General features: G+C 39.9%; 1 protein-coding gene and 1 pseudogene across 4 annotated transcripts; one reads left to right on the top strand and one right to left on the bottom strand.

Moving 5' to 3' along the window:
• Positions 1-452: 452 nt before the first annotated feature.
• LOC143877486 (short chain aldehyde dehydrogenase 1-like) lies at positions 453-24,613 on the top strand. Of its 4 annotated transcripts, none has more exons than XM_077379552.1 (3): positions 498-599; positions 1,574-2,023; positions 2,162-3,128. In XM_077379552.1, the coding sequence occupies exons 2-3, from the start codon at positions 2,007-2,009 to the stop codon at positions 2,949-2,951; spliced, it is 807 nt and encodes a 268-aa protein (XP_077235667.1). In that variant the 5' UTR covers positions 498-599; positions 1,574-2,006; the 3' UTR covers positions 2,952-3,128. The 4 variants fall into 4 exon arrangements, with proteins under 4 accessions (XP_077235665.1, XP_077235667.1, XP_077235664.1 ...); XM_077379549.1 differs by lacking the exons at positions 1,574-2,023; positions 2,162-3,128 and adding exons at positions 23,316-23,362; positions 23,633-24,613 and having other exon boundaries at positions 532-600; XM_077379550.1 differs by lacking the exon at positions 1,574-2,023 and having other exon boundaries at positions 453-599.
• Positions 4,515-10,250, bottom strand: LOC143876870 (short chain aldehyde dehydrogenase 1 pseudogene; annotated as a pseudogene).
• Positions 24,614-25,720: the final 1,107 nt, after the last annotated feature.

Here is a 25,720-nt window from a genome sequence, read left to right as displayed (position 1 = left end):
GGAGACCCCACTTTTGACCGAATAACCCCATATTATACCGAGTTGGTGACTCCTCACAGCGGTAGTGGGATGTGAGAAATCGGAATGCAACTCACGTAGGGTTAGGTCGGGTTGAGACCAACCCGACTCGACCTGAGGAACCCTTTTTTCCAACCCTGACCCGACCGGAGCTTTTAAGCTTACAAAAAAAATCTGATAAAAAATGCCGGGTTTCACTCGAGTCGGATTTCCCAAACCCGAACTGAACTCAACCGGGTTGGGAAAACTCAACCCAACCCCGAACCCGACCTTACCTTTTTTCGTGTCGAACCTGACGCTAGCGGCACTCCTAGAGAGATGAGGATAAGAAGGCCGCCTATGTCTTTTTCTTGCACGGTGCGGTTGCAACGTGAATTCAACATTAATAGCCATTGTGCCGGCATGTCAGAAATAAAAGGCAACTCTTGCGCCACGTTTCCTATTTTTATAAGCAGAAACACATGAAACGATAGGGTTTGATGGGTCCTGTGGACTATAAAGGAGCAAGCTTATGCTAACCCCAAGATGTCTCCTTTTCATTCTTGATAGATGAGTACCCACGCAGGTTCAACTTCTAAGAGGTAAGAGTGTTTCACACCGGATCGAAACATTTTTTACTGCTCTCTCTATATATCTTGCAACAGACTAGGCCAAGTTTGTGAGTGTTGGGTATATAATATAACCCTACGTATGTTCTAGGGAAATGTTATCAGCACTATTTTATTTTGATTAGGGCACTCCTCACTATTTTAAAAGTATGGGATGGCCCCACACTATAGGATGATCCAAATCGTCCATTAGATGGGCCACAACCTAAATAGGTTGTGCCCCAAAAATCATTTCCATAGGTTGATCCTAACCCTCCAATCTAAAGAGGGTTAGGATCAACCCTCAAACATGCAGATCGGAGAGCTAGGTTCAACCTATGGAAATGATTTTTGGGGCACAACCTATTTAGGTTGTGGTCCATCTAATGGACGGTTTGGATCATCCTATGGTGCAGGCCATATGGTACTTTTAATAAAGTGAGGAGTGCCCTCATCAAAATACAGCAGTGCCGATAACATTTCCCACGTTCAAATATAAGCCCGGTAAGATAATAGACCGGTGTAGTGGGCCTACATGGGCTTAACCTTTTGGTAGATGGGGTTTTACTAAAATCAATCCTGCACTCATGGCCATGGCTCCTGCTCAAGCATCTTGACCACCACCATCACCTATTCTACTCCGACTATGCATTTTCCTTTTTTATTTTTTGGTTCACTTCATCCTCTCCTCCTGTCTTCTCATATTTTTCTGCTCCCTAGGAAATACCTCTAACCCCATTCAATAAAAAACTTTTATTTCTGCTATTTTCGTAAGAATCCATAATTTATTCAAGCATGTGGGCCATGTGGCTTGTACCATTCGTGCTACTTTAATATGACTATACGAGTACTCACTCATTTTGGTTTCAACCGAAATCCGAAATTTCGGGTTTAGATTTTTGGTCTAAATTTCAGGTTTACCAAATTTCGGAGATGGTAAAAAATTACATTTTGTTTTTCTATTACAGGATTTCGGCCAAAGCAGAAATTGGGACCGAAACCGAAATTTAAATCCATGCCAGTAAGGCAGTACCTAGGGCTGGGAACGGGGCCGGATGTTGCATTCCGCCTGAGGTGAAATTCCTAGTCCTCACTTCGGGGATGGCAGGGAATCCCCGTCCCCGCTAGGCATGGCAGTCGTTATTGACCTTATTCTGGTTACGTATTAATGAATTCAATTAGTTTGTTTCTTTCTCAGTAAGCAGTAACACGTGGAATGATATAAGTGGTTGTGCTGACCTGATGTTGTCGCGACTCGCGACCAAATGCCCCACTCGTAAATAATCTCAGCCCACTTGCCTAGTTGCCTCTGTGCTTCCTGCTATTAATAAAAATAAAAATAGCTACTAACTCCTGAGCCCAACATATCTTCGATTCCATTTTAGGGGCTTTTCCTTCAAGATGAGTAATGCTAAACGGTAAGGCTATAAGACCACTCTCACACCTTAATTTTTCTCTACTTTTTACAAATTCTCCATCATATATTCTAGAAAGAAATAACGAAACCCTTTACTGTTCTCTCTCTCTCTCTCTCATTTTGGGTGTTGATTTTGCAGGTTGGAAGGGAAAGTGGCAGTGATAACAGGGGGTGCGAGCGGGATCGGAGAGAGCACCGCAAGATTATTTGTGAGTCATGGTGCCAAGGTGGTGATCGCCGATGTTCAAGACAACTTGGGCCAATCTATTTGCCAAGAACTCGGTTCAGAAAATGCCTTGTTCTCACACTGCGATGTAACCCAAGATGAGGACATCCGAAATGCCGTGGACAGTGCAGTTTCCAAGTTTGGGAAACTAGACATCATGTTCAACAATGCAGGAATCACAGATAAATTGAAACCTAGTGTGCTAGAAATCGACAATGAAAATTTCCAAAAGGTTCTCAATGTGAACATATTCGGCTCTTTCTTAGGAGCGAAACACGCGGCAAGGGTGATGATTCCACAGAGAAAAGGGTGTATTCTCTTTACTTCGAGTGCTGCTAGCATTACAAGCTCGGGCACTTTGCACGCTTACAAGGCATCAAAGCATGCTTTGGTGGGTCTGACCCAGAACTTGTGTGTCGAGCTCGGAAAGTATGGGATCAGAGTCAACAGTATTGCACCTGATGGAATTGCTACACCTTTGATGCAGAACACGTTTGGCATGGAGGAGAATGAGATCGAGACTTGGATGGGGAAAGCCGCGAATTTGAAAGGTGTGACACTCAAGGCAGAAGATATTGCTCTTGCTGCGCTCTATTTGGCAAGTGACGAGGCCAAGTTTGTTAGCGGGCTTAATCTTTTAGTGGATGGGGGTTTTACTAAAATCAATCCTGCCATTGCCATGGCTGCCGCTCAAGCTTCTTGACCACCTATTAGTCCAACTATGCCTTTTTCTTACCTTCTTCCGTTTTATTTCTTTGTTCACCACATGCCCTCTTTCGGTTTTCTCCTCTTTTTTGCTTGGTGCAGAAATACATTTAATAAACACTTGTATTTCTGCTGTTTTGGTTATAATTAAAATAATACACATTTTATTGAGGCATATCGACAAGCATGTGGCGTGCTTTGGTATTAGTACTCGGTCATCGCCATTAAAATTTCCTACTTACAGCTGTTCGGATCACAATTTTCAAAGTAACAATTACAGGAATCCAAATTTTGTTAGCACATGCCTTTAAATACCATTTCCCTACAGGATAAAACTACAAAAAACCCACAAAAGATTTCCCCCCAAATTTTCCTAACCTATTCTATAGTTGTGCCTTACATAACTTTTAAAAATGGGTTTTGGCAACGCATTGGAAACCTAAATCTACACATTCTTTGAGGAAAAAGACTCAAAAACTATGTAAAACTCTTAAATTTTGTGTAAATTTATGGTAGATTTAGGTTTTTAATGCTCAAAACCCTTTAAAGTTTTATTTAACAAACACTGACTCTCTCAATTGAATTTAATCCATCTCCCCTCCACGTCTCTCCCTCTTCATGTGAATGTAACAAAAAAGTGAGGGAAATGCATTGTATTCAATTGAGAGATCCATCTTGAATACATCTTGATTTTGGGCAAAGAGCAGATCAAGAAGAAAGAGAGAGAGTACCTTGGGCTAAGTTAACGAAAACTGTTAAAGGGGCAAGGGTGGGGAATAGCCATCAGAGGGAGGGAAATATCACTCCCCAAAATTAAAGAAGGAGAAGGGGTAAAAATGGAATATTAAACAGTTGGATAATACCTCTCTTAGATACGAGCCCCACCCCCACTTGCTGATTCCTTGAAATCGTCGCTTGTTTATATCGAGTCGTTTGGTCAATTTGAGTCATTTTACCGGTGGAACCACGGTGCTCTTAAACAATTCATCATTATCCTTGAAAGGTCAAACATTACCCTTGATAAAATACATAAGATACCTTCGAATTAGTCTATTGTCATCTATTCTATGGACGGACCTAATGTGTCATTTACAGTAGTATATTATCTTAAGTGGGCCTCTGCTTAGGGATTTTTTAAGAAGATTTTGGAAGACATGTTACAAGTTTTCTTGTTTCTTTATTTGTATAATCATTATCCTTGCCATGGCAACTCGTAGACACCAGTTGCTAACTAACGTCATTCATATGAGAGAGTGCACCGAAGGAAAAGGGTGACTTTGTACAGGAGAAGATCTATAAATATGTGATCTTAGATGGCAAGAGTCTCTTGTGGCACGCGCATCACATCAAATCATCTTTAAAACGATTGTAAAGCTTGGTTAGAGGGCATCTATAACTGAAGTGGCTTGACTTTAATATAATACAGTGCATTGCATATACTAAAACAAAGAGATTTTATATGAATCACTCAGTTCAAGTAAATTTACTTAATTTTTTCCATTAGATAATTTGATTGAGTAAGGTGCCTCAAACAGATCCGATTACACAATGAAAACAACTCTTAAGATGAGTATCCTTTCAAAACTTGGGCAGGATGGATAGTGGAAACACCCCCATCTATCAAAAGGTTGAGCCCACTCACGAACTTGGACTCATCGCTAGCCAGATACACAGTTGCGTCAGCCACATCCTCTGTTTTGAGTGTGACTCCTTCCAAATTCCCCGAATTTCCCATCCACTTCTCCACCTCGCTCTCCTCCATCCCATATATCGTCTTAAACAAAGGCGTGGAAATTCCATTAGGAGAGATGCAATTGACTCTAATCCCAAGTCGCCCCAACTCGGCGCGCAAGTTCTGAGTCAGACCCACTACCACGTGCTTAGATGCCTTATAGGCGTGCAATGTGCCTGCACTAGACACCGAAGCCGCGCTCGAAGTGAAAAGAATGCACCCTTTTCTCTCTGGAATCATCACCCTCGCTGCGTGTTTAGCCCCCAAAAACGCCCCAAAGATGTTCACACTAAGGACACTCTGGAAATATATGTTGTCTATGTCTAAGAGATATGGTTTAAGTTCACCCGTGACCCCTGCATTATTGAACATGATGTCTGATGGGGTGTAAAAACTCCGGCCTCTCACAGGCCGCCACCTGTCCCAGAGTAGGTGAGCTCCAGCCTCTCACAGGCCGCCACCTGTCCTGGAGTAGGTGAACTCCGGCCTCTCACAGGCCGCCACCTGTCCCAGAGTAGGTGAGCTCCAGCCTCTCACAGGCCGCCACCTGTCCTGGAGTAGGTGAGCTCCAGCCTCTCACAGGCCGCCACCTGTCCTGGAGTAGGTGAACTCCATCCTCTCACAGGCCGCCACCTGTCCCAGAGTAGGTGAGCTTCAGCCTCTCACAGGCCGCCACCTGTCCTGGAGTAGGTGAACTCCAGCCTCTCACAGGCCGCCACCTGTCCTGGACACCTCACCAGGTTTTTCCCTATAAATAGGGGTTCAAAGCTCAAACCAACGGGTAATACAAAAAAACCCTCTCCACCCAAAAACTCTTAAGACTAGCTCTGCACTCTTGCTCATACTGACTTGAGTGTCGAAGGGCCTGTCCGGAGTAAAACCCAGGTTGGTCTTCTGACCTCGCTTACCTTTGTGCAAGACTCAGCCCTCATAGCAGGACTCAACCACTTCGCTCCCCTTCACTCCGGTCCCTCAAGACTCAGCTCCTCTGGTCATCCAGCTCAGCTCTTACGTCACTGTTGTACTTGTTACCGATTTTCGGTCTAACAATGTCTAGCTTTCCATACTTAACCGCACCATCCACGACATTTCTGACATCATCTTCTTTGGTGACATCACAGTGTGTGAATAAGGCATTGTCATCTGATCCGAGCTCTTTGCTGAGAGTTTGGTCTAAGTCGTCTTGAACGTCGGCGATCACCACTTTGGCACCGTGGCGTACAAATAATCTAGCAGTGCTCCCGCCGATCCCACTTGCTCCGCCTGTTATAACAGCCACCTTCCCTTCCAACCTGCAAAAACAACTTGGTTAATTTCCATTTTATGATAAGCCATGACTTCAGCATTGCAACCCATGTGTCACTCATTAAGCTAGTAGGATTGGCGGAGAGAGTGTAAAACAAAGAGGGTATATGAGTATATCTTAGGCTTGGGATAATGTTTCCAGTTCATGGTGGCATTTATAAAGAGGAAAATCCATGAGATCTGTAGTTACATTTTGTGGTGTATTACACCCTTGAAAGATAAATTCACCCCTTTAATGTGAATCGTTAGAATAGACTTAACTGCTCGAGGGAGCAAACGGTAAGACACACTAAAAAGGGTGCGCTATAGCAAAGAAGATTCCCAGGGCGAAATTAGAGGTAGACCCCCTCCGTCCACAAATCCAACGGTTAGGTTGATCTTATGGAGCTGATTTTTTGGATCATCCAAACAATATGGGCCCACTGTGTTTTTGTTCGCACCGCCTGGAGGATGATTCGCACCCCTGTGACATCAAACAGAGTTAAAGTCAGCCACATACCCTTCTTTTGATACGCTTTTTGATGTCAATTCAGGGTCAAGGGATGCGAATCATCCTACAGGGGGTGCGAATATATCAATCCTTTGTTTCAAAAAATGATCAAAACCTACTTGCTTTTAAAACTAAATACTAAAAAGGAAATGAATACACATAAGATTAGGAGGAGATCATCTTAATATAACCTCACTAGCTAGTCTATCTGCCATTCATATAAAAAAAAGAGAAAAAAAAAAACTACTCAATCTATCAAATCTATCACCCTTGATCTTATATATTCTAGTATAGAAGACATTTTTTAGATACTGATATTGGCCCTACAATGTTTTTATAATTTCACTTACTCATCCTATCTTTGTTGTTTAAATAGCTGTCAAAGGTATTACAATTCCCAAAAAAATCTCAAAAGCCAACTAAAAAAGAAAAGAAAAGCCGAATTTGTGTAATTATTAAAACCTGGCAGTGCCAATATGAATAGCCTTTTTTATTGCATAAGCCCAACTTTTAGGGAAATGATAAATGCGCCCCTTTTCATTACTTGGGACCCCAGGTACAGTGTACGATGGCAACTAGACCCCTTCAATGAAACTCTCTCTAGCCAGGTGTCTCAGTGTTGATTGACCTTAAGGTGGTTAGAAGAAGGACATGGTTTGCTTCAAAGGTATTAAATTTCGACCGAAATCAGAAATTTCGGTCCAAAATTTTGTTTCGGTCGATAACGAAACCGAAATAGATTTAACCCGAAACAGTAGTTAATTTCGGTCGAAATTTCGCTTATCCCGAAATTTTATCTGAAAATTTAGGGATTTCACCCAAAAATCAGGATTTATTTTTTATAACTACTTAATATTATCCTGAAATTTCAAAAATTTCGATCGAAATAGTGTAGCCCTTTATTAGATTTTGTCAGGTTCCGAACGAAATTCAAAAATTTCAGTTTCGGTCATTCCAAAACCGAAATTTAAAATCTTGGTTAGGTAAGCAAAGTATTAACCGTGCGATATCATTTCCGAAGATTACAGCTGTACAAGATATTTTAGGATGTTGATAAGATTAGATATTCTAGGATCTTGACCTCTAGGTAAGCTCTTTGTAATTTAGCCCAATCATTTGTAGCTATATATCCCTTCAAAACAGGGATCTATTAGACAGTGACGATGGATGAATTATAAATAACGCTTCCCAAAAGTTTTCTGACACGTGAAACCATAGCGATACGCGAAACCATAGAGACACGTGAAACGACAGGAGGCTTGCGAGACCCCACTTTTGGCCGAATAACCCCATATGATACCGAGTTGACCCCACTTTTTATACAGGTGACTCCTCACAGTGGTAGGTGGGATGTGAGAAATAAGAATGCAACTCGGGTCGGGTTAGGTCGGGTTGAGGCCAACCCGACTCAACCCAAGGAACCCTTTTTTCCAACCTTGACCCGATCCGACCGGATTTCAACCCGACCTGACCGGAGTTTTTAAGCTTACAAAAATGTTTGATAAAAAATGCCAGGTTTCACTCGAGTCGGGTTGCCCAAACCCGAACTGAACTCAACCGGGTTGGGAAAACCATTAGCAGCCATTGTGCCGTCATGCCAGAAATAAAAGGCAGCTCTTGCGTCACGTTTCCTATTTTTTTAAGCAGAAACACATGAAACGATAGGGTTTGATGGGTGCTGTGAATTATAAAGGAGCAAGCTTATGCTAACCCCAAGATGTCTCCTTTTCATTCTGGATAGATGGTTCTACTTCTAAGAGGTTAGAGTAGTATTTCACACCTTTTAAAGTATCTTCATCATTTTAGAAACACAGATCGAAACATTTTTTACTGCTCTCTCTATATCTCGCAAGCGACGAGGCCAAGTTTGTGAGTGGGCTTAACCTTTTGGTGGATGATTTCTGTGGTTAGCCGTATTTACGTTGGGGCCTACTACATGAATGGTTTAGATCTTTGAACTAGGTGGGCCCTACCTTACTTTTTTTAAAAAAATTTGCACCTACGGACCCACCAAAAGTACTATTTGTACAAAAGTATTGTACAAGAAGAGAGATAGCCGGTTGGTGAATTTATCACAGCTCTTGTTTAAATCTTTGACAAGGTAGGACCCAGTCGCCCTTATTCTCATAACCAAGCGCTCTCTCTCCACAGACCCTTAGTGGACCCAACGGGATATTAAAACAAAGGGTTGTTAGCAAAACGGAATCCCATGCTAAAAAACAACGGGATATTTTATCGTGACACGTGACAGTGGGGCACTTATTCTCGAGTAAGACTAAAAACTCCCAAATCAATCGGCCATAGTTATCCCTAGGGGTGTCAATGGGCCCAGACGGTCCGATGGATAGTCCAAATCCGAACCTTAATAGACAAGATCTAGGCACATTAGAAGTATCCATAGACATATTTTGGATTCGAACCGAAAAAATTTAGGAATGTGACCAAGACATGGCAAGAAATCCGATGGATAGTCACAATCTGAAATCCCTTTACTAAAATACCCTCAAAATATTTCTTATATTAAGTCTTAAAAGAGAGGTATTTTCATAAAAATGAACTAAATACCCTTTCCAGACATCTTTTCTTTTCCTTTGCTCAAACGGTTTTTCTTCCTCTAAACTTGCCACTCACCCTTAACAAGGAATAGTTACTAGAAAGCTTTTTCTTCTGGCACCTTCGACCATTGGAGTTATTTTCAACAATAAAATCCTATTCTTCATCAAAATCATAAGATTGTTATTGGATATAGTAACTAATTCTCACTGAAATAGGTGGAATTTTAAAAAGTCACTGGAAGCGCGAATCGTTCCCTCTACTCTTCGTTCTCCTCTTTCAAGGCCTAGCCCCATTCTCCCTCCACCAAGCATCCACGCCCTTGGAAGAGCAACCCACTCTGTTTGCTAAAGTACCCCTACGGATAACCCTGCTGAGAAAAAACCCTACATCTCTCTTACTCTTCTCTACAGGCCTCTATCACCAACGTTCATGCAGGAGTTCATGATCCAAACGGAACAAATTCTCTTCAATCGAATCTTGCCAGGTTCATGGAAGTTTTCATACTCAATTTCTCTCTCTTTGTTTATTTTCTATATTTTATGTTTTTTTTTCTTTTGGGCCTTTTTCTGGTTTCCGTTTTCTGAAACTGAGGGACTCAGCACTGGAAATTGGCTATTAAAATCTGGGGGTCTAGATTTTTTCCGAAGATTTTAGGAGAGGTTGCTCTTGTTTGGATCTATGGATGTATTGGTGTACTGTTTCTGGAAGTGTGATGGGGATCTTGGGATTTTAATTACTGAAAGTGTTATGGGGATTGTTTGGGTGCCAATCCTTTTAATGGCAACCCCTTTGGATTGCAATAGCAAGAATCCTTTTTTTTCTCTCTCTAGTTTTTTTTTTTTGGCCATTATCTAGGGTTGAGTTGAGTTTATCTAGGGTTTTCTCTATGTTATCTTAATCTATCTCTCTAATCTTTGTTTTCTATTTTGGGTAAATTACATTTACACCCCCTCTAGTTTCTGACACATCCACTTCAACCCCTATACTTTAAAACATGACAAAGACATCCCCTCTAGTTTCGTTGGGTTTTTTTTCACTGGACAGTGCAAACGGCGCGCGTGAAATGACCCATTTGCCCTCTGTTTTCAGTCGACTGAAAATGAAGAAAACAACAGTTGGATTTTTTATCTTTGGGTTTTTACTCGACGGAACTAAGGTTTTCACTGTGTGGAAGACGAACGATGATTTCCTGTCATCTTCAACCTTGGAACCATCGATTCGAGGGTTTCTAAAACATTCGCCTTCTCCGAGCGTTTCAGGTTTGGAAGATTTTTGTCTTTTAATGTCGTGTTGTGGGAATATTGTAGAAAATGATTGGTAGGTGTTAAAATAGTTTACAAACCCTTTTGTCTCTAAATTTTTTATGAAGTTTTAAAGGCTTGATTCCAAAGTTACCACTTAAAACAAAGTTTCTGTGGTTTTTTAATGGAAAATTATCGGGTTAGGTGTTCTTTCGATGTAAACTGTAATATTAGTTAGGGTTTATGAGTATTTTATTTGTTTTTGTGGAATGTCGAATTTTTTTGTGGAGAAACACTATGTTGTGGTCCTAATTTGTGAGAAATATGTCATTTTGCCCATTTTTTAGGGCTTTTGTGCTATCTGTCTTGCATATGGTGTTACTGTGGTCCCACTTAGATTGTTGTGGTATATGTGTTGCATATTTGTGTTCACATTAAGCATGTTGGGTTCCCCCATTGGAGATTCAGTGTTTTTTTTGCTTTGAAAGTAGCGTGCATATGTTGTGGTCCCCCCTGGAGAATCCATGTATTTTGGATTGAAAATAGGGGTCTACCACTGCAGATGTGCAAATGTTGTGGTCCCCCCATTGGAAATTCTATGATTTACGCTTTGAAAGTAGGGTCTCTCTCTGCGCAATGAGTGAATGTTGTGGTCCCCCTTTGCAAAGTTAATATTTTTTGCTTTCTAATTAGGGGTCTAGCAGTGCAATTGGGTATATATTGTGCTCTCCCACTGTAAGGGAGTGTATATTGTGCTCCCCCTTTGCAAAGTCAATGCTTTTGCTTTAAAATTAGGGTTGTCCCCATGCAAATTAGTATATGTAGTGGTCCCCTACTGGAAATGATTATATGTTGATTTGAAATGATTATATGATGCTTTGAAATGGTCCCCTTCTATCATTGTTGAGCCAAATGCAATGCGTATATGTTGTCCCTTTCAGTGTATTTTAACTTTGTTCTTTACCTTTATATGGCAGTGATGGCCCCTGGGTATCTCACTTTCGAGTTGCATCATGGTGGGAAATTTGACAGTAAAAAGATGGGGTATAAAGGGGGAACTGTGACGCACATCGATGACATCGACCCAGATTTGTTATCATTGTTTGAAACGCAAGACATGGTGGGAGAGATAGTTGGTGTTCCTATCCATTTGTTTATGTAACATAGGGTCCCAGGGAGAGTAAGCATTATGGTTTTCGAAGGATTGATTCAGACAGAGATGTCCTAGAAATGATAGGAACACCAACTATCTCTCCCACCAACAAGCAGAAATTCTAGGGTTTTCTCTAGGGTTGAGTTGAGTTTATCTAGGGTTTTCTCTATGTTATCTTAATCTATCTCTCTAATCTTTGTTTTGTATTTTTCTCTATGTTTTTCTTTTTCTGCCAATTTTTGGCGTCTTCTTTATTGTAATCTTCTTTATTTAATTCATTTCCATCTCACATGTTAGCTGAAATACTATTTATTTTTCTATTAGATTAATATAGGTTTCATGTGTTGGCTAAACTTCCTTTTTTTATGGTTAATTCCTCATAATAGATCTCTCTTTTGCTTGAATTTCTGCTTGTTTCATGTTAGGTTATTCATATTAGAATAGTTTCTCCACACATCAACTATCTGTAGTGGTCAATTATAAATTCTTCTCTTGTTGTTCCGACCATCAATTTCAATGAGTCCATTTGTTAAAATATGTTAGGTGGGGTTGGGAAATTAGGTAAGACTGGAAGTTTCTCAAGAGGATGGTGGTTCAAATCCCCCAAGATCCTTACTTTGTAATCTATTTTATTAGCATTGCCTTCGTACCCAAAAAACAAAAAACATCAATCAGTAGGGACCCAGAAAATAGTACTTAGATCCATTAGTAGGGCTCACAAATTCATAGAACCATTGTAAGACTTGGATTATTAAAACTTTAGACTTTAAAGTCATGTATTTGTTGGTGACTAACATGCGATTTCAATGTCCGCGTGACTCTAAAAAGTTCCTGCTGGAGTACCTAGAGTCCCAAGTGTCCGCACATTAGAGTCCAAGTCCCAAAAGAGTCATGGATAGTTTGCCAAAGTCATGGACAATTTGTCCGCACATTAAAATCCAGCACAACTAAACCCTATTTGTATAATCATTATCAAATAGGATAACTGACCTTATTCATATGAGAGAGTGCACCGAAGGAAAAGGGCGATTTTAGTCTATTTACCTCAAAAACTTGATGTGTTGATAGCTTCTTTTTTTTTCTTTTTTTTTTTGGGGGGATTTGCTATGGATCATCCCATAAGGCATTATGAGGGCTGGCTGTTGCATGAGGGAGCAGCCACCTCAGATGAATTAAATGAATAAAAGACAAAATCAGTTGAAAAGTGAGCCTTTTGGCTGTCTTTTTTGTCCTTTTTTCTCGTTACATACGATGGACTCAACGTGAACAAAAGAATTCGTTGGCTTTCGGATGACCTAAAAGTGCACCATTCTCAACTCATTAATCTCAGCCATTCACTTGCCTCTATGCATTCTGCGTCATAAAAATGGCAACCGTGTCTTAAGCCCAATATATCTCCTCTTCCATTTACCATAGCCGCTCTGGACAATATGAGTAGTACAGCAACTGCTACTGCTACTGCTAAACGGTAAGAGTATTTCACACCTTAATTTTTCATTAATTTTAGGCCATGTTGGTTTCAGATTGTGACAGCTTATTGTGAGTGCCCCAAAATGATATTCAAGTTATAGCACATACCCCAAAATCTACGAAGCATGTAGAATGTCTCAAGTAGGGGGTTTTGGAACCCAAACCATCTTAGGCCCAACTAAGTTTGTGTGATGTAATGAGTCTTTTCTAACTCACACAAACTTAGAGCTTTTTACAAATTTAAATCTACATCTAGATTTGTAATGTCCTAATCTTCCACAATAATCACAAGACATGGAAGAATAGGTAGAAGGACTAGATGAACATGATGAACTACAAGAATGCATATGGTGACAATTATATTTAGCTTTTTCTTCTTGTAGATAATAGTTTTCCAACTCAAGTTTCTCATTCTCGGTTTTCAAATCAGTTATTTCCCTTTTTAAGTTTATTGATTCAAGAGATGAGAAAACTCTATTTCTATCTTCCTCTTCATTGACAACTTTAAGTTTTTCCAATAAATCAAGGTTTTTCTTTTCAAGTTCAATGTTATATTCAATTAATTTTTTTTCTTCAATTTATAAATTTACATATTCATTTTGAAGATTTTCAAGTTCATTTGAAATTGATTTGAGAGATTTTTTAAGTGATTGATTCTTTGTGGTTTGTAGTTCAAATTGATCATTAAGTTTAACATAGTTATTCACAAGATCTTCATAATTATGAGGCACAAAACCATCTAACTCATCATCAGTTAAATCACCATTTTCTTCATTTTAATTTTCAAGAGCCATCAAGCAAATATTTTCTTTGAAATTCTTTTCTAATGAAATCCAAATTTCTTTAGCATTTTTGCATGAAGAAACTTTTTCAAATAGATGTAAGGGCAAGGAGCAATATAAGGAAATCATGGCTTTTGAGTTAAGAGAAAATAATCTTTTATCATAATCACTAATTCTCTTAGATTTAGAATTTAAAACAAAGCCATTTTCAATTGATTTAAGCAAGTCTTTATCTAGACTCTTTAGATAAGACCTCATATGGATCGACCAAGATCCATAGTTGGTTCCATCAAAACAAGGAAGTCTAGAAGCCATTCGGTTGCCAATATAGATCTTTTCTCTTGAAGAAATTTGAAAGTTCAAAAATCTATATAAGAGCCTTTAGCTCTGATACCAAATGAGATCCCACTAGGTAACCCAAGAGGGGGGTGAATTTGGTTTCTTTAAAAAACTTATTCTCTTTAAAAACTCCTTATCAAAATTACCCTAGTTTTAACTTTTCTCAATCAAGTTAGTTTGATTAATTAAGCTTAATAGTAATGATGTAAACTTTACTCCCTAGTTGATTTTATAACCTGACTAGAATGATGAGAGGCTTAATTAGAAAGAGATGAATATGCAATTTTAACTTAAGTGCTAATCACTCACTCAAGCAAGGATATGAATATTAAAACACCAATAAGAGAGAGAGTAAGAGAGATGTGTACCAATCACCAATCAAGAGAAGGAGGTAGAGAGACAAGAGGCTTTGACACAAGCACTTTTATAGTGGTTCGGTCTTAAACCCAAGACCTACTCCACTCTTCTCAAGTTTGCTCTCCTTGAGGTATCGACTATCTTCCAAGGAACTTAAATACGGCGTTCCTTTCGCCTTGTACAATCCGAGCGTCCAAGCTCCAAGGGTCTTAAATACGGCGCCCTTTGTTGCCAAATACAATGAAGAGAAGAAGATGTTGCTCACTTGCCTCTAGATAGGTTAATACAAAGTAGAGCTCACAATGCACTCTCAAAGATAATTACAAGTAATGCCTAAACCAATCTCAAATGATTTTCTCAAATCAAGGAACAAGAGGTTGGTGAGAGAAAATTAACCCAAAATGATTGCAAGTAGTTTTCAAGGGTTCTTTTGAGTTGGAACATGTTCATCTCTTAGTTTTAGGTCCATACAATGTGTATATATAGAGTTCCAACTCAATATGACCGTTTTGAGGGTATTTCGGTCATTTTCAGGTCAAAAAACTACTAGCCGTTGGACCCCCAACGGCTCTATTTTTTTGTGTCCAGGTTGTTTTCTCGGAGCTTCGAGAAATGTCTCGGAGTTCCGAGAAAATTCTCGGAGCTCCGAGATTGGATTTCCAGCAATCAGCTTCCAATTTGAAAAATTCATATCTCCTTCGTTTCTTATCGGATTTCTACGTTCTTATACTCTACGAATATGAGAAAAATGAGAGCTATCTGTTAAAAATATTTTCAAAAATATTTGAAAATGTTTTAAACAAGTTTTGATAGGATTTAGTTGCTGGTCCAGATTGTACTCTTAAAACTCTGTTTTGTTCAATGTTGTGTTGAATGCCATATGGGACCCAACATGTTGGTGCACCACCATGGCTATTTACTTATCCATTTAAGTCCTTAAAGGGTGTGTTAGTTTCTTTGAAAAATATATTTTTAGGGGTTTTAAGGTGTGCCTTGATCAAGAAAAAATACAATAGAGAAAGGTGATACATACTACCATTCTAAGTACTCCCTTGTTCTCTTGAGCCAATCTTTATTTGATCTTCAATTGTGTGGTTGGCTTGCTTTGAGATCTTCAAGGTTGAGCTTCTTTGCTTGACACCTTCAAAGGATGATGCCACCATTTGGTTCAAGCTCCTTTGCAAGTTGTTGATCCACAAGCTTTAGCCTTCATTGATCTTCCTTTGTTTGTTCAATGCTTTGAGATGGTTGTGTGGAACTTCTCCTTGGTTGATCCTCCAAGGTATGGGTTGTCCAAATATGCTCTAACTCCTTTGTCCTTTTTTTGGTTCATCTTCAAGCATAGGCTATCAACGGTGTGTGCTAGCATGGATTGACATGTGAATTCCCCGTGTATAGCACAACACTCAAGGCAAACAATTAGTCCATAAAAGACTAATCAATTTGTGTTTGTTAATCATAAAAACAAGGTGATTGAAGGAACCCATGGGGAACCCTTGGACTAACAAGATATCTTAGGCTTAGGACACATGGCAGACACTGACTGTATAACTTAGTTTTCTAATTAGTGGTTGATCATGTGTTATGTATTGAATTGAGTAATTATAATTTTTAAACACGGATTCAATATAAAATAGTCATCCGCATGTGCTGATATTTTCGTTTAATTATATTTTAATCACACGTAGCATTATATTTAAAGAGTTACGTACATAGTAATAGTGTTCAGTGTCTTTTGTTAGGAGCTAGCACTATATTTAAATAGTTGTTAGGCTCTTTTCCAAGAGACAAAGACTGGTATTGGGTTCAGCTTGTACTTTATGTACATGATTGGGTCCATTCATTCGGATGACAACCATATATGTCCTTCACATACTAAAAGCTTAAAAGTTACGCGTACGGCCAACCAAAAAAAGAAAAGTTCCACCTTCCATGTCTATCATATTGCTATTAACAGCACCTATGAATATCATATTGCTACTTTCATGTATTTTATCCCTTATAGTTAGTATCCCATGATGAACATGAACCCAACCCAAGCTATTTTCAGGTCGGGTCAATGCTGGTGAGGTAAAACCCAACCCAAGTTGCAGCCCTAGTTATTAGGCCTTCCTTTCTATATAAGAAAAATATAAAAGACGCACACATGGTTCAGGTTGACCATATATGTCCATCAAAATGCTGTTGAAGTATAAATGATTAAATAACACCAACAGTAACAACTTAATAATTCACTTGTATGTGGCCAACCCAAAAGAGGCACTCCCTTTGGATGATGCTAATCTCCCAATTTCTTGCAACTAAATGGATGGTGAGAAATTAAAAAAGTAGTGCCCTCATCGTGTTAGTTCTACAAATTAACGGTTTAGTATAGTTCAATAGGGTAGGTTCTGCATCATGGCCCATCCATAGCAAGGCCTGAATTAAATGGTTTGGATCATTGAGCAAGTAACCCGCACTTTTACTTGTGGCCCGTCATATTTTTCTGATGTCCCTTTTCTTTGCACCAAAAATTGAGAAAACCAAAGTAAATTAAGTGCTTATGTTCCTTTTCCAGTGCTGTTTAGTTTCCATGTACTATTCACATCACATTAGTGGTGCAACTTGGGTCGGGTTGGGTTGAGCTTTTGCTAAAAATGAATTGGATTCAACCTGAACCTGGACTGATTTTATGGTAAAAGCTCAACCCGAATTCTCAAAAATTGACTCGAGTTGCACTCCTATGTCACATTCCTTGTCGGCTGTGATTTTTTCAAAATGCAAGCTGTATTTTGGCTTTGTTTATTTTGACATAAAATGGGGGCAGCACAAATTTTAAACCCATTTTTAAGTGAAAAAATGGACAAAATTTGTTTAGGCCCATTTCACGTGGAATGAATTTTCCAAACCTTAAAACTAGACCTCTACATTCTCTTCACAAAATTAACTCTCAAACCCTAAAATATATGAGATCCTCTTCTTCCTTTTAAAACAAAGGCAGAGAGAGAGAGAGGGAGGCGATGGGGATGGGTATGGGGATGTGGATGGGGATGGATGATAGTGTTGGTAGTGGTCTTTGGGTTTTTCTTTTTTTTTTTTGTATATGATGGAATGGGTTTGGGTTATTTTGATGGAATTGATTTGGGCTATTTTTATTTTTATTTTATTTTTTCTAAAAAGAATATTCACTTTTCTTATAGAAACAAAAGATAGTGTGTTATTACTAAAAATAAATATTAATGATATTATTAATAATAAATAAAAAGGATTTACTTCTCGGATTCGGATGTTAAACAAATCGAATATACCATTTACCAGATTCGCATCCGCTAAGAGCCGGATATCTCATAAACGGATTCGGATAATATCCGCTTGAAACGGATTCGGATAATATTCGCTTTAAACGGATTCGGATGCGGACGGTAATCGAATTTCCGAATATCCATTTACACCCCTAGTAGCTATATCCCTTCAAAACAGGGATCTATTATACAGTGACGATGGATGAATGAAAAAAATGCTTCCCAAAAATTTTCTAACACGTGAAACCATAGCGATACGCGAAACCATAGAGACACGTGAAACGACAGGAGGCTTGCGAGACCCCACTTTTGGCCGAATAACCCCATATTATACCGAGTTGACCCCACTTTTATACAGGTGACTCCTCACAACGGTAAGTGGGATGTGAGAAATAAGAATGCAACTTGGGTCGGGTTAGGTTGGGTTGACGCCAACCCAACTCGACCCAAGGAACCCTTTTTTCCAACCTTGACCCGACCCAACTCGACCGGAGTTCAACCCGACCCGACCTAACCGGAGTTTTTAAGCTTACAAAAAAAATTTGATAAAAAATGCCGGGTTTCACTCGAGTCGGGTTGCCCAAACCCGAATTGAACTCAACCGGGTTGGGAAAACCCGACCCCGACCCGACCTTTTTTCGTGTCGAACCTGACCCGAGTCGCACCCCCGGAGAGAAATGACATAGGAATAGGATAAGACTGTTTAAGGGCGCCTATGTCTTCTTCTTGTACGGTGCGCGGTTGCAACGTGAATTCATTAGCAGCCGTTGTGCTGTCATGTCAGAAATAAAAGGCAAGTCTTGCACCCGTCTCCTATTTTTTAAGCAGAAACACATGAAACGATAGGGTTTGATGGGTCCTGTGAGTTATAAAGGAGCAAGCTCATGCTAACCCCAAGATGTCTCCTTTTCATTCTGGATAGATGAGTACCCCGGCAGGTTCTACTTCTAAGAGGTTAGAGTGTTTCACACCTTTTAAAGTATCTTCATCATTTTAGAAACACAGATCGAAACTTTTTTTTACTGCTCTCTCTATATCTCGCAAGCGACGAGGCCAAGTTTGTGAGTGGGCTTAACCTTTTGGTGGATGGGGGTTTTACAAAAATCAATCCTGCCAATTGCTATAGCCATGGCTCCTGCTCAAGCCTCTTGACCACCACCATCACCTATTTTACACCGACTTTTTTGGTTCATTTCATCCCCTCCTCCTGTCTTCTCATATTTTTCTTCTCCCTGGGAAATACCTCTACCCCCCATTCAATAAAAAACTTTTATTTCTGCTATTTTGGTAAGAATCCATAATTTATTCAATCATATCGACAAGCATGTGGCTTGTACCATTCGTGCTACTTTAATATGATTATATGGGTACTCTCACTCATTTCGGTTTCAACCGAAATCTGAAATTTCAAGAAATCCGACATTTCGGGTTTACCCTAAATTTTGAGTTTACCAAATTTTGGATTTGGATATAATAAAAAATTACTTTTTTTTTCTATTAGGGCCCGTTTGGATACCTCATGCATTTGTATTTTGATTTAGATTTGAGTTTTGGATACAAAACACATCAATCATCTGCATGATCATGTGTTGAGAGAGAGAGAGAGAGGGGGATGTCTTGCTACTGCAGGAGCAACGCGAGGAGCAACGATGGTGACGGAAGTTGCCACAAATATTAATTCCCAAATAATGTCTCGCAGAAAAGATTTGAAAATCAAATTTTTTTTGCACTGTTGTAGCTGATTTGGAAATCTACGGATCTGATTCAGTTTAAAATATCAACTAAATCCAGATCTAAATCTTGCTAGTATACAAACGTGGCCTTACCGGATTTCGGCCAAGATTTTGATTTCCGCCGGGGCCGAACATTCCATTTCGGCCGAGGCAGGAATTGGGACCGAAACCGAAATTTAAATCCATGCCATTACCTACGCCACCTCTCTCTCTCTCTCTCTCTCTCTCTCTCTCTCTCTCTCTCTCTCTCTCTCTCTCCTCCCGGGCCCACCTTCCATCTTAAAAGGCATATTTAAAAAAAAAAATCAATTGGGCCCACCTGATTCGAAGATCCAAATAGGGCTGCAACTCGGGTCGGGCGGGTCGGGTTTTGGAGAACCCAACCCTACCCGAGAAATATCACGGGTCGGGTCGGGTCGGGTTTTTTTTCGGAAAACCCACGATTCCCAAACCCAGCCCTACCCATGATAAATCTCGGGTCGGGTAGGGTCGGGTCGGGTTTTTTCACGTTGACGCAAATTTTTAAGGAAAATTCTTGTTTGGCAAGGCAACTCAACTCATAGAAGCAGAAATTACACTCACATTACACTTGAATCAAACAATGATGTAATTACACTCACATCACACTTGAATCAAACAATGCTGTAATCAAACAATGTTGTAATTACAATCAAACAATGCTGAATCAAACACTTGAATCAACTCAACTCATAGAAGCAGAAATTACACTCACATACAGTAACAGTGGGTGCGTGGGTTTTCACTTTTAACTTTGGGATAATTACATTTACACCCCCTCTAGTTTCTAACACATCCACTTCCACCCCTATAGTTTAAAACGTGACAAATACACCCCTGTAGTTTCAATTTGTTTAAGGTTTGTCCCCTCAGCTGAAGGTTCGTCCATAGATTGAAGGGTTAGGATGATCCGATGAAGCTGATTTTTTGGGCACACCATATCTATGTCAGGACCCATCAAATGAACGCTTTGGATCATCCAAATAATGTGGGCCCCTACCCGAATCCAAACACTACCAAAAAATCATCCAAATAATGTGGGCCCACATTGTTTGGATGATCCAAAGCGTTCATTTGATGGGTCCTGACATAGTTAGGGTGTGCCAAAAAAATCAGCTCCATCGGATCATCCTAACCCTTCAATCTATGGACGAACCTTCAGCTGAGGGGGCCTACCTTAAACAAATTGAAACTACAAGGGTGTATTTGTCACGTTTTAAACTATAGGGGTGGAAGTGGATGTGTCAGAAACTAGAGGGGGTGTAAATGTAATTATCCCTTTAACTTTTAACTAACAATAGAAAAAAATGTACATACTATAATTTATGTAACTCGGGTCGGGTCGGGTCGGGCCCCTTCAAACCCGGCTCGACCCGAGATTCATGCGGGCTTTTGAATGCTGAACCCGGCTCGACCCGAGATTCATGCGGGCTTTTGAATGCTGAACCCGGCTCGACCCGAAACCCATGAAACCTGAACCCGACCCAGGCTATTTTCGGGTCGGGTCGATGCGGGTCGGGTTTTACCCGGCTCGAGTTGCAGCCCCAAACAATGAATTGTTTGGATCTTTGAAGAAGATGGGCAATATTAAAATGTAATTTGAAAAAAAAAAAGAAAAAAAACATTTGGGCTTTGTTCGAAGATCCAAAGATGATCGAAATGATTTTTGGGGCCAGCCCATTTACGTTGAAGTTCAACAAATAAACAGTATGGCTCTTCGAACAAAGTGGGTCAATGAATTTTTTTTAAACATACGCGTTATATGATGTATGCACATACCAGGTGAGTCCTAGTATACCACGTATGTTGGTAGGTGAGCATATATTTCGAAAAATACAAAGATCCAAATCATTCAATTGTTGGGCCTTGATGTTACTAAACTGTGCCAAAGTGTGCCCCAAAAGTCAGCACCATCGGATAATCCTAACCCTCTACTCTATAGATTAACTACTCGTCTACACCATATAGAAATCACTATTGAACTAATAGGTAGGATCATCGAGTGGAGATGATTTCTGTAGAAATCACTATTGAACTTATAGGTAGGATCATCGAGTGGAGATGATTTCTGTGGTTAGCCGTATTTACGTTGGGGCCTACTACATGAATGGTTTAGATCTTTGAACTAGGTGGGCCCTACCTTACTTTTTTTTTAAATTTGCACCTACGGACCCACCAAAAGTACTATTTGTACAAAAGTATTGTACAAGAAGAGAGATAGCTGGTTGGTGAATTTATCACAGCTCTTGTTTAAATCTTTGACAAGGTAGGACCCAGTCGCCCTTATTCTCATAACCAAGCGCTCTCTCTCCACAGACCCTTAGTGGACCCAACGGGATATTAAAACAAAAGGTTGTTAGCAAAACGGAATCCCATGCTAAAAAACAACGGGATATTTTATCGTGACACATGAAAGTGGGGCACTTATTCTCGAGTAAGACTAAAAACACCCAAATCAATCGGCCATAGTTATCCCTAGGGGTGTCAATGGACCCCGACGGTCTGATGGATAGTCCAAATCCGAACCTTAATAGACAAGATCTACGCACATTAGAAGTATCCATAGACATATTTTGGATCCGAACCGAAAAAATTTAGGATTGTGACCAAGACATGGCAAGAAATCCGATGGATAGTCATAATCCGAAATCCCTTTACTAAAATACCCTCAAAATATTTCTTATATTAAGTCTTAAAAGAGAGGTATTTTCAAAAAAATGAACTAAATATTGCTTAGCTTATGACTTTCCACTTCCCCTTTCCAGACATCTTTTCTTTTCCTTTGCTCAAACGGTTTTTCTTCCTCTAAACTTGCCACTCACCCTTAACAAGGAATAGTTACTAGAAAGCTTTTTCGTCAGGCACCTTCGACCATTGGAGTTATTTTCAACAATAAAATCCTATTCTTCACCAAAATCATAGGATTGTTATTGGATATAGTAACTAATTCTTTTCTGCATTGAGGAAGTTTTGGAGTTCATTTTAAATGAAGAAAGCTGAGATTTTTTTGCTGTTTTCTAAGTAGGACCTACTAGGACACTCAGATGGACGGTCCAATTTGATATGGGATCGTGACCGGGACATAGGAATTAGGATCCGAGGAACATTCCGAATCCGATCCTACCGATAAGGAATTTAAATGGATCATGACTAAGACATAGGTGGATCCAATCCGAAGTGGATCCGTGACAGCCCTAAACTTATCCCGTCTTTATTTTTGCACTCTGAAAACTGTGTGTTGATAGCTCTACATCAAATCCTAGGGATGTGTTACCGCCTACACACTCGCTTCCCACGAACCCGCTAGGCATGGCAGTCGTTATTGACCTCACTCTGCTCACATATAGGCTCTGTTCACTTCTTTTCCCCGGTGCTGTTTTCCTTGGAAAATAGCCTTTTTTCCCCCTGACAAGACAAAATTTCTACGATCACTTCTTTTTCAGGGAAAAATATTATTAGATGCGGAATTTCTTATTTAAAAGCTAAAAATGACATGGATATTGACTTTTTCCCTGTTACTCGAGATTTGGTTTCCGATTAAATATATCGGAAAGAGGCTTTCCAAGGAAAACGAAACATTTTCCTTGATAGTTTCCCTGGATTCCTTTTCCATCTGCCATGTCTCCTGGAAAGGAAAGGAAAACGAAATCCTTTCCTTTCCTTTCCGGGGAAAAGAAGTGAACAGATCCATAAAGAATTCAACTATTTTGTTTCTTTTTTAGTAAGCAGTAACACGTGGAACAATATAATTCGTTGTGCTATCGTGTGGCCTGATGTTTGTCGCGACTAAGTGCCCCATTCGTAAATAGTCTCAGCCATTCACTTGCCTCTGTGCTTCCTGCTATTGTAAAAATAGCAACCTTGTCCTAAGCCCAACATATCTCCTCTTCCATTTTCCATATGGGGGCTTTTCCTTCAAGATGAGTAATGCATCAGCTCCCACTGCTAAATGGTGAGAGCACTATACATCTTAGTTTTTCTCCTACTTTTCACAAAATCCCCATCATATATTCTAGAAAGAAATAACTAAACCCCATGTTGTCCGGGTGTAATGGTTTCTCCTCTCCAACTTTTTACTCCTCTCTCTCATTTGAGCCGGGTAGATTCTTTTACCTTCTTCATGAAAATTTTCTAAAGGATTCATTAGCCGACTCCAACTAGTTTGGAAAAAAGGCATAGTTGAGTTGAGTTGAGTCTCTCATTTTGGGTGTTGATTTTGCAGGTTGGAAGGGAAAGTGGCAGTGATAACAGGGGGTGCGAGCGGGATCGGAGAGAGCACCGCAAGATTATTTGTGAGTCATGGTGCCAAGGTGGTGATAGCCGATATTCAAGACAACTTGGGTCAATCTATTTGCCAAGAACTCGGTTCAGAAAATGCCTTGTTCTCACACTGTGATGTAACCAAAGATGAGGACATCCAAAATGCCGTGGACAGTGCAGTTTCCAAGTTTGGGAAACTAGACATCATGTTCAACAATGCAGGAATCACAGATAAATTGAAACCGAGTGTGCTAGAAATCGACAATGAAAATTTCCAAAAGGTTCTCAATGTAAACATATTCGGCTCTTTCTTAGGTGCGAAACACGCGGCAAGGGTGATGATTCCACAGAGAAAAGGGTGTATTCTCTTTACTTCGAGTGCTTGTAGCATAACAACCGCGGGCACTTTGCACGCTTACAAGGCATCAAAGCATGCTTTGGTGGGTCTGACCCAAAACTTGTGTGCCGAGCTCGGAAAGTATGGGATCAGAGTCAACAGTATTGCACCTTATGGAATTGCTACACCTTTGATGCAGAACACGTTTGGCATGGAGGAGAATGAGATCGAGACTTGGATGGGGAAAGCCGCGAATATGAAAGGTGTGACACTCAAGCCAGAAGATATTGCTCTTGCTGCGCTCTATTTGGCAAGTGACGAGGCCAAGTTTGTTAGTGGGCTTAATCTTTTAGTGGATGGGGGTTGTACTAAAATCAATCCTGCCATTGCCATGGCTGCCGCTCAAGCTTCTTGACCACCTATTAGTCCAACTATGCCTTTTTTTAACCTCCTTCCGTTGTATTTCTTTGTTCACCACATGCCCTCTTTTGGTTTTCTCCTCTTTTTTGCTTGGTGCAGAAATACATTTAATAAACACTTGTATTTCTGCTGTTTTAGTTATAATTAAAAAAATACACGACAAGCATGTTGCGTGCTTTGGTATTAGTACTCGGTCATCGCCATTAAAATTTCCTTCTTACAGCTCTTCGGATCACAATTTTCAAAGTAACAATTACAGGAATCCAAATTTTGTTAGCACATGCCTTTAAATACCATTTCCCTACAGGATAAAACTACAAAAAACCCACAAAAGATTTCCCCCCAAATTTTCTTAACTACGTATTCTATAGTTGTGCCTTACATAACTTTTAAAATTTTATTTACCTCAATTGAATTTAATCCATCTCCCTTCAACGTCACTCTCTTCATGTGAATGTAACAAAAAAGTGAGGGAAATGCATCCTATTCAATGTGTCGATATAGATTTTTGCCATAAGCCGTTTGGGAAATATACGGTTAAGGGCATTTCCCCTGTTCCTCATCAAACTTGAAATTAAAGAAGGACAAGGGGTAAAAATGGAATATTAAAAGGTTGGATAATACCTCTCTGAGATACGCATACGACCCCCACCCCCCTTGCTGCATCCTTGAAATCGTGGCTTGTTTATATTGAGTTGTTCGGTCATTTTACCGGTGGAAGCACGGTGCTCTTTAACAATTCATCATTATCTTGAAAGGTCAAACATTACCTTGTTAAAATACAAAAGATACCTTAGAATTAGTCTATTGTCATATATTCTATAGACGGACCTAATGTGTCATTTACAGTAGTATATTATCTTAAGTGGGCCTCTGCTTAGGGATTTTTTAAGAAGATTTTGGAAGACAGAGGTAGTAGATTTCTTGCTTCCTAGTCGCAATGGATTTACGCGGTCTTAGTCGGACTTGACGAGTCCGGAGTTAGTCGTGCGTGCATTTTTTCGGGAACTCGTAAGTAACCCGTTAGTCGCAAGTTTCTTAAATCCATTGTACTTTTGGCAGCTCGAGACCTTATTGTTCTCCATATAAACAGAAATCGACAATCACGAGTCTCGCTGAAATAGGTGGAATTTTAAAAAGTCACTGGAAGCGCGAATCGTTCCCTCTACTCTTCGTTCTCCTCTTTCAAGGCCTAGCCCCATTCTCCCTCCACCAAGCATCCACGCCCTTGGAAGAGCAACCCACTCTGTTTGCTAAAGTACCCCTACGGATAACCCTGCTGAGAAAAAACCC

The sequence above is a fragment of the Tasmannia lanceolata genome, unplaced genomic scaffold (assembly GCF_043159265.1).
Source record: "Tasmannia lanceolata isolate RefF3 unplaced genomic scaffold, GAP_Taslan_0.1 ptg000005l, whole genome shotgun sequence".
Taxonomy (NCBI): Eukaryota; Viridiplantae; Streptophyta; class Magnoliopsida; order Canellales; family Winteraceae; genus Tasmannia; species Tasmannia lanceolata.
This window is presented reverse-complemented; position numbering and strand designations above follow the sequence as displayed.